This window comes from Mytilus galloprovincialis, chromosome 7, assembly GCF_965363235.1.
Source record: "Mytilus galloprovincialis chromosome 7, xbMytGall1.hap1.1, whole genome shotgun sequence".
NCBI classification, from domain to species: domain Eukaryota; kingdom Metazoa; phylum Mollusca; class Bivalvia; order Mytilida; family Mytilidae; genus Mytilus; species Mytilus galloprovincialis.
Genome location: NC_134844.1, coordinates 47,368,456 through 47,383,202, shown reverse-complemented (window position 1 = coordinate 47,383,202; position 14,747 = coordinate 47,368,456). Strand labels below are relative to the sequence as shown.

Sequence of the window (14,747 nt, the reverse complement as noted above, 5' to 3'; positions counted from 1 at the left end):
TTTATTGTTTCCCTATAAACAATAATCCGTATTATAGGTAAGACATTTCTACAAATTATTATTTCGTTGACAATATTATCAGAATCAATTATTAGTGATTTTTACAATTATTATTTTCCCGTATACATACAGCTTCTTGTCTATTTGTTAACCACTTTTAAAGATTATTTACATATCATTTTCTTCTCTTTGCTTATATATATATGTATTAAGTGGAAAATAAATAAAGAATATTGTCATATGAAAAAGAAATATAAATATATGCTGTAGTTAGCAATATAGGAGTAATTTATAGGGTTACTTTCGTGATTTTTTCAAAGCGTGCACATTTGTTGGCACAGATCGTCCTTTCACAACGTGATTAATATTTTTGGAAGATTCTGTACTATTATGGGACGTTCCGTTAAGCTTTTCTATTCATGTAAAAATCAGGAGATGTTAGCAAACGATCTATTAAAATTCACAAGTCAAGGAGAAACCAAGAAAATTATGGCAAAAAACAACGATAATCGACAAAAAGGGCATGTACAGCACCCTACTTATTGTGCTTCGGAAGGTTAAGCACAACCTGATCTAAATGAAGCATCCGTTGAAATGTCAAGGTAGCAATACCCAGTTATGGAATTTAAAAAAAAAATGACACACATATTTTTTTTTAACTTCCCTCGTTTCCTTGCTTTATCACAAATCATATATATAGAAACAAAATTCATATTCCGCAGATTTGATTTCCAATAGTCAATAATAAAATACTTATATTTTTGTTTGTGTAACCATAGCAACAGTCTGCATTTATTTGATACAAAATATTTCAAAAAAAAGGGGGTGATACTGTTACATACGTCCACAAATTTTCTAATCATATTCAGTATATTAATAATAACTAATTCTAAGAATTAGGACCCAGGATAGATATTAAATAATTGTTTAAAGACTTCTGATTTGAAAGCTTAGTTAGTTTAATTCCCACCCACTCATCTTTAGAGAAGATGTATGCATACTATGAAAACACATTAGATTATCTTCAAATATATTAAAGGTACTCGTGTAGGTTTCTTACATTTTTATACAAATAATATCTAATCCGTTTGTCATTTTTGAACAATCAAATATGTTTAAACTACATTTTCATACAAAAAACTAATAAAAAATAATAAGAATTGAAATCGAATCAAAATAATTTGTTATGGCCACTAAAATTGGAAAAGATAGCTATCTCAACACAAAACAATATAAATTATGTAATATATCGTTTGTATAATGCTAAATACTAACAACAACTGGTTTAAATTACTAAACACGTCACGTATGTTATCAAATATGGGAGGTTTAGAGGTGTAGTAATATCGTTTCACTCTTTATCTCATTTTCCCAACTTTACATTACTACAACACGCACATCAGTGCAGCGTTTTAAAAACAAATATACCCAGTGGTATTTTAAAACGTGGAGTAGTAATTGCTAAAAATAGATATCATAACTTCCATGTTTTTTTTTAAACTTTAACATGCATTTTCTTTATTATGTGTACAGTGCATGTGTGTGATAAGTATATACTATAAGGTGAATGTACATACATACGTATGCATGTAACAAAGTACCTGCAAGCTACAATAGATTGTTAGTCCATCACAAATCATTCCTGATTTATTACATTATGACTTTGATTTGCACAAGTAACACAATTGTATAAAACAAAGATGTGTGACTCAGCAACAAGACAGTCAAGCCCAGCTTTATTGATATTGAAAAAAACGTAATTCATTCATTAATTTCCATTTTTAACATATGAACTATAGGACCCTCGTTCTGTGTTATTTTTTTAGTATTTTTCTTTACCCCCCCTTTTTTTAAAACATTTTGTGGCCTCTCTGGATCCCCTCTTTTTGAAAATTCTGAAACCGACACTGACTTTTGTTCGATTTGTTTATTGAAAATAATTGCATATTTCGAAAGAAAAATTTAAGGTTAAATTCGATATTGCTTTTGAAATTATTTATAACACTCCTGTTTAATCATTGAATTGTATATTATCTGATTAATAATGTTAATTTTGATTGAGAAGATTTTCCATATTGCTGCGTCGGAGGCATGTCCCTTTTAATGTCTTGCAGGATGTAACTATTACATATCACCGCAATTATATGATAAAGATCAATAAAGTCAAAAAATGGGGCGGGACACTTTGGGAAGCCGCAATAAATTTTCACCTCGTTGAATTCGGTATTGTAAGTTTATGGAAAGTTTTACGACACAAAGGCGCAAATCCTTTTTAAATTATTTTAAAAATCTATGCGTAAATGTAAATAAGTTTTTACATTTATTTACCATATTCGTTGCCGTTCAGCGTTCGTTTCTTACACTAGATATAGGAAGATGTGGTATGAGTGTCAATGAGACAACTCTCCATCCAAACTAGGTCTTCTATAGCAAGTTTTTTTCTGCTTACTTTTTTATTCGTATATTTTTACCTTCAAGACTTGTTTATATATCTGTATAGTACCTGAGTAAGCAAGATCGATACTTTGGTGTCTTAAGTCTTTTTATTTGTTGTTGTTCCTTAATTTGTTGATTTAATTAGTCGATACTTTTTCAACTGGTGAGTATAGTGTATGCATGTGTTGTGCTATTACACTACAGTAACTTTCCCATGTTAGGGAAGATATCTAATGCTATTTAATGGTTTGTCGTTTGTTCATGTATATCATATGATATTTTGTTTTAGTAATTTTCAAATAAATAAAGACCGGTTAAATAAAGCGTTAGTTTTTTTTGTTTGAATTATTTTACATTTGCCCCCCCCCCCTTTTTTTCGAAATCAGCTTCTGCATGTCATTATTTATTTTCATATACATCCCTTGCAATTGCTCCTTTTTACTTATATTTGACATGTGATATAGATTGTAAATGATTTATTTGTTATGCATATTGTGCTTAACTGTCAGGTGGTAAAATTACGTATTCAAATACACAACAGCCGTGTTACAAAATCTTACAACACTGAAACATCTGACAAACAATCGATTCAATGTAACAATATGATTTTGTTAGTACTGAAGAGATACAAACAAATACTTTTGTTTTTCTTGAATTTTGAGATAGACTACATATCTAGATTAATGGTAAGTTTCTGTTTTCGCCTGCATACTTACTATGGGTCTGGGTGTGTGTTCCTTCATCTCATTAGATCAACTAATTAGAATTAGATGTTTGCTATTCATTTTCCGCCCTATTTTCTCTTTTAGTTTATGATTAATTTACCAGCCCATTATTATTTATTTTTTATTATATTTGCCCATTATTTTCTATTTTGAAAAACCGTCCAGAACGAGGGGGTGTCCAGCAGAGGCGGATTTAATGGGGCAGGGGGAAATTGTGTTGATTATATAGGGAATCACTGAAGCATGACCAGAGCAAGCCCCTTCTTCGGCAGTCAGTGGGCCCCAACTTATGAAAATTTCTGGATCCGCCAATGTCCAGTCATCCCATAAAAGGTAGGGGTTTCCTACCAAATGTCCCCAATTAAAAGAATTGATCGCCGAAAGGGGGGTTTCAACCCCGGAACCCCCACCCCTGGATCCGCCCCTGCCAGGACCTGCATTAATAATTGCATGCATTATTTTCTCTTTCGAATTATTAATGATATATTTTGTTATGTGGTGACCTCGTTTTAAAACTTATTATAAAGTATTGCTCATTATTGAAAGCTGTTTTGCATGAGGTTTTGTTTTAATTATCTTTTTCATTATTTTTTTATCCTATGCCTTTTCATATTGACCTTTGAATGGCAGACCTTTTATGTATTTCTTTTTGCAGGGTCTGGATTGGTCCTGTCCTTTTTTTTTTTTTAACATTCTTTAAATTTTATTGGCATATTTTTGTTTTATCTTTTAAATTAGCGCTTATTCTATTGTGCACCCAATTGTTTTCATTTTTTTTTTTTTTTTATATTTTCCTTATTTTTCTCTCTTTATCATTCATGATTTTTAGCCATAATTATCTATTCTGTAAACCCCATACACCTTATCGCTATTTGTCCGCCATTGCTGGATATCACACAGATTCCCGTAATATTTTGACGTCATAAAACAAAATATCTAACGCCACAATGGAAAAGTGATTGTTGTATGCGTCAAAAGTTCAAACGGCCGGGTCAGCCGGGATTAGCGATAAGGTGTATTCAGACCCTCGACCATGACTCAATCGATTGTGATGCGGGCCGTGATACTCCCAAATCGAAAACATTTTTTTATTCGAATTTATTGCTTGCAAAAATATTGGCCATTGTACGATTATTTTTCAATAAAGAAGAACATAGTCAACACTTTTTTCTTACATGACGTAGCTGAAAACGTCAAATCTCAGGGTTAATCATGACGTCACACGTAATTTCTAATGGCCGAACTTCCTGCGTAAACAATGCACTTAAATAAAACCAGCACAGTACTTGCTGAGGACATCTTTGCTTGATAATGTCAAAGATGTTGTTCTAGCAAAAATTCCTATGAATTTAACCAATTGTACCGGAGGGCAATGTGGCCTTAATATCAACTTGAATATTCCTCGCTATGATCATTCAGCACAACACGAGTCTGCTGTCATTCTTTTCATAACCGTATCATTAGCGGTTGGTGGTAAGCAATAATAATATATGTATTTTATGCTTTTATTTCAGACTATGGAATATCAACTAATAGTTAAATGAAAAAATACTAGCAGAATGGAACTATAACATTTAAATATCTGAATGGAATAAAAGTGCACCATGGTGAATTTGACAACTGTCCCTCCGAATACAACGGAAGTCGCTAAGCATCATGTTGAGGAAAAACAATCGGCAATTTTATTTTTCATATTTTGTTGTTGTGCCGTTGGAGGTAAGACATATCCAGTGCTAACATGTCAGGCCTTCTTTAACTTCAGGGGTCCCTTAGTATATTTAATTAATTTATGGTCCATATATATTTATATGGTCATTGGTAAGGACTCGGGGAAAGAGGGGGGTGCACTGTCTATATAAAAGGTGATAGGACGTGCGGCTTGTGAATAGTGAATAGATCAGACAAAACTATGAGAAATATATGATTAGGTCAATAAAGTCCCCATAACTTCTTCAAACCCATTTTTCTCTTTTCACTTTGGCACTTTGGTATTACACTGATATATTACAGACAGAACAATATGGGAAAAGGTAACATTTTTATCTACGAAATAATATATGAAAAGGTATATATATTATTAAAATCTAAATGATATGAAAAGGGCGGGGTAACACTAACAGAACCGTAGCAGCACCCCTATCAATTAATACCCTAGTCCCACTAGGCCACGATCGCACTACGATCTGTGAAAAAAATGCAAATTTTGATGTTCGTGGTACTATCGTGTAGATCGCAGTAAGGTCGTACCACGGTCGTGGTGAGGTCTTCAAGATCGTGAAGAGCGTGGCCAACTTTGAACATGTTCAAAACAATCGTGGTGCGGTCGTGGCGAAATTAGGTCGTAGTAGAAGCGTAGTGAGAGCGCACTAAGATCGTAGTAAGATCGCAAAGGTCGCTGTACAATCGTAGAGAGAGCGTAGCGAAAGCGTAATTCTATTCGGAGAGACTGCGCTACGATCGCACAGCGACGTTATCACGACCTCACTACGACCATCACGTTCTCACCGCGACCCAACTACGCTTCCACTACGACTTTACCACGCTGTTCACGACCATAGTACGATTCTAGCACGCCCTTGCCGTCCTCATCACGCTCTTCTCACGACCTTACTACGTTCACACTACGACCATCATTTTATTGTCATTTTCACATAAAATATATTAAAAAAAACTCCCTAGATTTTGTTTGTCTGAATGTATTTATTCATTTGCTCTAACGGCTCAACCATGCTTCTCGTTTTTAAATAGATTAGACCGTTGGTTTTTCCCGTTTAAATGGTTTAACATTAGTATTTTTGTGGGCCCTTTATAGCGTGCTGTTCGGTGTGAGCCAAGGCTCCGTATTGAAGGCCGTACCTTGGCCTATAATGGTTTACTTTTATATATTTTACGTTGATGGAAAGTTGTCTCATTGGCACTTATACCACATCTTCCTATATATATTGACACATCTGTGTCATCTCTGCTGTCGTTCACTAAAATATCGTCATTTGAGCCTTATGGACCAGCAATAGGTTGTAATTCAGGTTTAATTGGTCGTTCCGACATCTCTTGATGACAAGTAATATACTACTTATGTGTATAGTATCAGTTTAATTGAAGTCTGGAGCTGGCATGTCAGTTAACTGCTAGTAGTCTGTTGTTATTTATGTATTATTGTCATTTTGTTTATTTTCTTTAGTCACATCTTCTGACATCCGACTCGGACTTCTCATGAACTGAATTTTAATGTGCGTATTCTTGTGCGTTTACTTTTCTTCATTGGCTAGAGGTATAGGGGGAGGGTTGAGATCTCACAAACATGTTTAACCCCACTATTTTTGCGCCTGTCCCAAGTCAGCAGCCTCTGGCCTTTGTTAGTCTTGTACTATTTTTAATTTTAGTTTCTTGTGTACTTTTTGGAGTTTAGTATGGCGTTCATACTTTGCTCCCTCTGCCTCTACATCAACCCCTACCACCACGCCGTCGTGTTCTATTATATTTTGGTGGCATGACTGTATTGCTTGCGTTAAATCGCCGTTTTAATCAGAAATAGAAGGAATGGAACTATATTGAAATGAAACACGATATTGACGGTATTGCTGAGAACGTAGTAAGATCGTGGTATGAACGTAGTATAATCGTGGTTAGAACGTGCTATAATCGCAGTAAGATCGTGTTGCAATCGGATAATTCGTGGTATGGTCGTAGTGAGAACGTGAAGAGCGTAGAAAGATCTTTATAAGCGTAGTGAGGTCGCAGAATAAGCGCAGTGAGAACGTGGTTTAATCGTAGCGGGATCGTTGTAGAAGCGTAATTAGGACGTAGTAGCATCGTGAAAGCAACGAAAATTAACATTTTCATGCCGCTCATACCGCGACCTCACCACGATCTAAATTTATTTTAGATCGCGGTGAGCGTGGTGTGATCGTGGTCTAGTGGGACTGGGGCTTAATCATAACACATATATTCAATAGAAAGAGCATTTGTATTGAAGTAGTCCCCCAGTTAGGACTAGCCTAGGAGAGGGGATGGGATGTTCTATGTTAGGATTAGGGCTAGTTTGAAGGTTAGGTTTAGGATTCAGAAATTGAATAGTTTGCCATTGCTCTATTTTGGTTGGGACCTCGACAGTAAAAGAAGGTCCCATGTTATATATCATATATGACCAGTGAAAATAAATTTACCTGAATATTTGTTGCAACTGACTTGCAGCTAGAACACTGTACTATATTTGCTGTAATGACCAATGTATGTAGTTATCAAAGTAGCCGAATGATTTTTTTAAAGTCTGTATACCTATAAACAAAATATTAATATGTCATTTATATGAAGCAATTTTCCAGACATGTGCAGCACTGATCTGTATACTCTGTCTTGGTCCTTGTCACTTGTGTAGAAATGTTCTTTTCTTGAAAAGAAAAACTCAAAACATATTTAAGGGTTCTTATCTTCAAGTTGTAAAATGTCTCTATAAAAGATATGGTCAAACAATGACAATTGACTCCAACGGTTTGTTCGTTGTTATCTAGATGCAGCCAAGGTTGCAATTCCATCGATCTCGAAAAAGCTAGTTGATCACACGTTAAAGCTCTCCGCACTCTGGGTATTGAACGTAAATATTGAAGTTTATCATAGAAAGAAGAGAAAAGAAATGTAGTATATATCAATCCACATCAAGACGAGTTAAACACTAGTAACTTTTACAACGGACTGGACATGTGCAATGTTTTCTGCCGTTGGGAAATTATACAAATAAGTTTGTAGGGAACTATTGAATTACTTTGCCATTGTATGACTGGAACACCATATCTAGGTGAAACTGACGTGCGGTGTTAAACTTGATAACCTTTTTGGATTATTCTTCGTCGTGCATAAAGGTTATGTTCTTTCCGTTTATATTATACGGTCTTTGTAAATAGTCAAGTGTTTGTGGATAATGATGATAAATTCGGATGGTTTTAATTCTAAATATAAAACATTTGGTGACATTTGTTTGATTTTTATTTGCACAAAATAACAATCCTAATCTTTTGGGTCAAATGAAAAATTGTAGGCTAATGTGTTTGTTTATCCGGCACTGTACCAATTATGAAATATTTTCGGTCTAAGGGTTAATCATTTGTTGAATAAGTTTCAATGAAAACATGTTTATGTTCCTTTTATTCGTCCTCTGATCGACATTAAAGAGAGCAAGGTTAAGATCGACAACGCCATGTGTCCAATTACGTGCCTGTCACAAGGCAAGAAGCTCGTCAGCAGTTGCCTTTTGTTTTTGTAGTTGATTTTAAAGTCTTTGTTAAACTTAACTTTTTACAACCGTTTGCGTCTCGGGTGATTTAGAGCTTTATCTTGTATTTATTGTATAAACACCCATGTCTATTGCTCAAGACTGTTTGTTGACCTGTAGCTGTTTGTACCAACTGTTTGTTGATCTGTAACTGTTTGGACCGACTGTTTGTTGATCTGTTGCTGTTTGGACCGACTATTTGTTGGCTCGACTGTTTGTAGACCTGTAGCTGTTTGGGCCGACTGTTTGTTGACCTGTAGCTGTTTGGACCAACTGTTTGTTGACCTGTACTTAGCTGTTTGGACCGACTGTTTGTTGACCTGTACTTAGCTGTTTGGACCGACAGTTTAATTGTTGACGTGTAGCTACTAAGACCGATTGTCCTGACCTGTAGATTTAATTTTTTTAATTGTGTCATTTATTTGCTATCTATATGGGCGTAAATGCATCCGTCGGATATTATAGTATGTATGGAGGAAAAAAGAATTATTTATTGCATTTGATCATTCGACTACTAATGCAGTGGTTTTACCCTAGTATTTCTAATGAAAGTGATATATACACTTTGAGAACCCAACTGGAAATATGCGAAAACCTTTCAGGGGTTAAGATTATTCTTGGAAGGATATCAACTTCGTTGAGAGTGACGTTATTTGTTTTTTTTTTAACTATACTTGTGTATTAGTTAAAAATGTTCCTTTTAATACTTGAACGGAGGAAACAAATATGGCTCTGTAACCTTGACTTTTTTAGTATATCATTAGCGGTAACAACGATCATTCACCATGCAGATGTACTTGTCAATATAAAAAAGATGTGGTATGATTGCCAATGTCAGAGACATCTGTCCACAAGAGACCAAAATGACACAGACATTAACAACTATAGGTCACCGTACGGCTTCAAGAATGAGAAAAGCCCATACCGCATAGTCAACTATAACACTATTTTATACATGTGAAAATACTAGTATGTCTCTTTAGTGATACTAGACGCCAAAATATTTGAAAATCCTGGCATCTAGTTCTATTTTTTTTTTTTTTCGATTTTGAAAAATTGCCCTTCCCACATAAACTGCCTCCTTTCATTACCCCTTTGCTTTGAGGGGAAACTTTTTGGCACAAACTACCTTCGGAAAGACTATGTCATCACTTACGACTCGCTGAATGCAATTGAATAGATAAAGTGGAAAGGGATCGATATAAGTTGCAACAACTTGTCGTTAGTTCCCAATCCACTCTAAATAAATATGTTTTTAAATAATAGATAAAGAAATAGTGCACACTTATGCGAGTCAAATACATGTAGTAACAGTCTTCCCGCAACACCACAGGCTCATCAGCCCAGGCTTGTAAAATTGCTCAAGGACCTGTAAGAATCCTCTCTGTGAGGCCAACAGAACTTGATACAACTTAAATTTTCGTAAAATTGAGTTTCGGGCCTTTCAGCGGACAACTGGAAACAATAGACTGCTGTATCTCCCCTTGAGCCCTCTCCTTACCACCCAAAAGGGACACATATATATGTCTTTGCCAACCTCTACTCAACAGCAAAACAAACATCGAATATATCTACAAAAACTAAATCGTATAAAAACGGATGATCGTTTGGTACTTCACATATTACACAGATTTAGTAAATATTTTTTATTCCGTGATTTTAAGACTACAAGAGCATAAAATTTTAGAATTTAATGTTATAGTTTTTTTTACGGAAATTTGTATGTAAAAGTATATATAGATGAAACCCAAGTTCGCTTCTTTCATGACAAAAAATAGATTGCAAATCAATTAATATACAATAAACTCATCATAGATACCAGGACTAAATGTAGTATATACGCCAGACGCACGTTTCGTCTACAAAAGACTCATCAGTGACGCTCGAATCCAAAAATGTTGAAAAGGCCAAATAAAGTACGAAGTTGAAGAGCATTGAGAACCAAAATTCCCAAAAGTTTTGCCAAATACAGCTAAGGTGATCTATGCCTGAGGTAGAAAAGCCTTAGTAATTAAAAAAATTCAAAAATTTGTAAACAGTAAATTTATAAATATAACCAGAGACATATTAATACGTCTCTGATATAAGCATATCAATGACAACAGTGGCGGATCCAGAAATTTTCATAAGTGGGGGCCCACTGACTGACCTAAGAGGGGGCCCGCTTCAGTGATTACCTATATAAGCAACCATTTTTTTCCCGGGCCCCCTGCCCCCGCCCCCCCCCCCCTAAATCCGCCTCTGGACAATATTCCGAGTGGCGTATTCAGTACGTCACGTTTATAAGGGGGGCTTCCGGAAAGGGTCTTTTTCAGTATAATTCAACAGTTAAGCAGTTACAAAATGTAGTGTTCAACTTCTTTTTTGTTTTCATTCTTATTTTTTGCCGATTTGCAATTAAGTATCTAGACTAAAACAGAATAATTAAACTAGTTTTCTGTTTCTGTCTCAGGACTTGTCTCCGAAAAATTTATTCCTATATGATAATATGGACCTTGATATAACACAGGTAATAGCCTTTACAGGATTTTATTTCTGAGACAAGTGCCGATGTGTTATTTGAGTATCCCTATTTACAGATACATCTTGATCCGCATAATGGCTGCATCCGGTTACGTATCAAATTTAGACACACAAAAACCGCGGGAAACTAGGACAGGGTTTGTCGAAGCAAGGATTTGTATAGTACTATACAAATCCTTGGTCGAAGTAATTTTGCCTGTCAGTCAGCTGTTAATTAGCATAACCAATGAGGTGTTTTTGTGTTTTAGAAAGAGTAAAAAAAAAATTGCTTTGGATCTTTGTTACTTCCTTTAGAAGTTGGTAAAATATGGTAAGCACTTTAGTTTTACTTGGTATGGACAAGTCTTAGCGGAACAATTTAAATCCCCTATTGTTATCAGATACATCTGTTTTCTCTCTTCTGGTACATGCCAATCAATACAGTTCACCTCAATCATTCTCTGTGGGGAAGTTCTTTAACATCTTTCCCAACTTGTAAAAAAAAAAATGAGAATAATCTGTCATATGCCATGCCTTTAAACTAATTCAGATTTTTACACACCCATTTTTAGCCAAAACCTTGAGCATGAATCTTAACACAAAAATATTTCCTGGCAAGAAAATGTATTTTTGTCTAAATTTGATTTTTCGAAAAAAATTGCCAAGTTCAATCTGAAATTCAAATGCTTTTCATATTTTCAAACTCCCAGTATTGATGAATAAACATAATAAAAGACTACTTTATTCCCCATTTTCAAATATTCTGGATCTTTGCCTTGTAAAAGTATGTTCCCGTGTGGAACTGCTTGCCTTACTACAAAACAACAAACTCCATTGTATAAATATACTGTAAGTCATTTGTGTGTTTGAAAGCAACAAAATATTAAACATTACTGAAAACAATCTGAGATTTAAGAATAAAACGTGAAGGCACCATGAAATGAGTCATGAAATCTGAAGAACTAAACTATAAATTTGGAGTGGCCTTAGAAGGACATTTGTTCATGTAAATTATTTCAACAGCAGGACATGCAAGAAGAAAGCATACATAATTAAACAAACTTATAATAATGTTTATAATTCAATTATGACATATTAATCCCAATTATTACATGTATGTACATGTACTGTGAAATTGAATGGCTGCTGTTACAGACATTATACATGTACATTACATGTACTTTGAGTAACTGCTGTAAATTAATATAAAGTGAAATAAAGACTAATGAATACATAAGAAAGTAATTACATGTACTTTTGTAGTACATGGTACAGGTTGATTGTAGTTGTTAACTTAAATAAATTGTTACTACATACACATGTAACTAATAATACAAAAGTCTATATCCAGTAACTGATTAAGATATAAAAATCTGCAACATCTTGTGTCAATGAAACCTGTGTAATATCATTAATTTATTGGGAGATGATTATAAACTTGTTAATAACTCTTTCAAAGAATTTCTTTGATCATAGGTGAGACACCAATCAATTAGTTTAAATCTTTTACAAAAGACGTGCAAATGGAAAGCCTTCGAAAGCATTAAACAAATAAACATGTAAACACAATAATTAATTATATATAAGATGGCCTTCAATGTATGTCGTACAAGAGCCAAGCAGTATTTCTATAGCATTTCTCAAGTTAAGTTCTGTATACAATTTAAATGTTACTTTCAAGTTTTACTTCACATATATATACTGCCTCAATTCTGCACTGACAGATTGAGGGCCCAGACTGAGGCCTGGGTCCCCCTTCTAGAGCTACATTTATGGTTAATGGCGACTTTTACCTGTTCCATTCCTATTTACATTCATTACGAGTTACATTCCTAAGTTCGGGGCCCTCCGCCATCTTTTTCAAAATCTATGATCTCCAATATATAGAATGAAATTTCAGTAATCAAAATAAAAAGACAAACAAAAGTCTGTTTTACACCCTGGATATGGAAATTGTAATGTGGTAGTCTTTAATTTTCACAATGTCAAAGTTGTTCATACACTGAAATCCAAATAGAATTAATGAAATAGTAAACCAAACTTTTATTGAGATGTAAAAAACTTAAGTTTGTTAAACATGTTAAAAATCAAAGTATTGTCAAACTCTGTCCAAATAAGTCAAACAGTTTATGCATGATCATACTGTATATATATGCATCATGTACAAATAAAGACAATTTAAATAACATCATCCCAAACTACAATTGTCAATAGCTTTAATTACTAATCAGTGTGCTAATCCTGGATTCATGCAATGAAAAGCCAAATAGTTAACCAATAACTTTACACAATATACAACTCCTTAGCATTAACATACTCATTGTTGCCATATATGCTTTGTGTGTGTTAGATTATCTATATAAAAACTGTTGAAGGATAAAAGAAATAAATTATGCATTTTCTTTTTCAGCTTTAGTGAGAAGACTCCTTAAAGGATTTAAGATCCGTTTGCCATACACAGTTGTTCTTCTTGTACTTGGGATTTTATTTGGACTACTTTCCGGACAGTATGACGAGATCCATATTTATGCCAAAGTGGTCGACTCAGATCCACATCTTATACTCCACATCTTTTTGCCAGTCCTTATTTTTGAATCAGCCTTTGCCATGGATTTTCATACCTTTGTTAAAACATTTGTACAAGTTGTTGTCCTGGCTATTCCTGGTCTTGGTGAGTAATTATAAATAGATGAATAATATAAAGACCTTAATAATGCGTGAATTTTTCAAATGCTTCAATTTGTATAATAAAAAAATGTACTGTAGGTTGGGCAAAAACTTGAAGGGTCTGTAAAGGTGAACTTGTCTGTCAGACTTAAAAGATTTCACCAGCTGTGAATACTGTAAATACTTCTTTGTCTTTAATAATATTTTAACAATGAGATTAGCAATATTTTTTTGGACAACTTCCATTTTGACTGAAACTGTTTATACATTCATAAAATCCTTAAGTTAACATCCATTGGTGTAACTGAATTATATTAAGCTAAGAAAAAAAAGTACCAAAAAATCATTTTCGTTCAATTTGAAATAGAAAGAATATGGAAATAATGTTTTTTTTATTAAAGGTTACAACTTTGTCCTATTTTCATTATAATGGGGAAAGAGATATCTGTTTACATATGGATGTCTTTTTTTCAGCTTTGGCATCAGTTATTACCTGTTCATTGGCCAGATATATCTGTCTACATATGAATGTCTTTGTTTCAGCTTTTGCATCAGGTTTTACCTGTTTGTTGGCCAGATATCTGTTTACATATGGATGTCTTTTTTTTCAGCTTTTGCTTCAGGTTTTACATGTTTGTTGGCCAGATATCTGATTACATATGGATGTCTTTTTTTCAGCTTTGGCATCAGGTTTTACCTGTTTGTTGGCCAGATATCTGTTTACATATGAATGTCTTTTTTCAGCTTTTGCATCAGTTGTTACCTGTTTGTTAGCCAGATATCTGTTTACATATGAATGTCTTTTTTCAGCTTTTGCATCAGTTTTTACCTGCTTGTTGGCCAGATATCTGTTTACATATGAATGTCTTTTTTTCATCTTTGGCATCAGTTTTTACCTGTTCGTTGGCCAGATATATTTGTCTACATATGGATGTCTTTTTTTCAGCTTTTGCATCAGGTTTTACAAGTTTGTTGGCCAGATATCTGTTTACATATGGATGTCTTTTTTTCAGCTTTTGCATCAGGTTTTACCTGTTTGTTGGCCAGATATCTGATTACATATGGATGTCTTTTTTTCAGCTTTGGCATCAGTTTTTACCTGTTTGTTGGCCAGATATCTGTTTACACATGGATATCTTTTTTTCAGC

General features: G+C 34.1%; 1 protein-coding gene across 6 annotated transcripts in view; it reads left to right on the top strand.

Moving 5' to 3' along the window:
* The window catches only part of LOC143083135 (sperm-specific sodium:proton exchanger-like), a 70,878-nt gene that overhangs the window by 698 nt on the left and 55,433 nt on the right, over positions 1–14,747 (top strand). For 3 of the 6 annotated variants that reach the window (XM_076259364.1, XM_076259363.1, XM_076259361.1), the window contains exons 1-2: positions 4,381–4,634; positions 13,343–13,603. In XM_076259364.1, the coding sequence (XP_076115479.1) occupies positions 4,505–4,634; positions 13,343–13,603 (391 nt within the window). In that variant the 5' untranslated portion in view covers positions 4,381–4,504. Of the gene's footprint in view, positions 1–4,378; positions 4,635–4,675; positions 4,878–11,073; positions 11,185–13,342; positions 13,604–14,747 lie in introns of those variants that run through there. The other 3 variants (XM_076259362.1, XM_076259366.1, XM_076259365.1) reach the window with 3 other exon arrangements.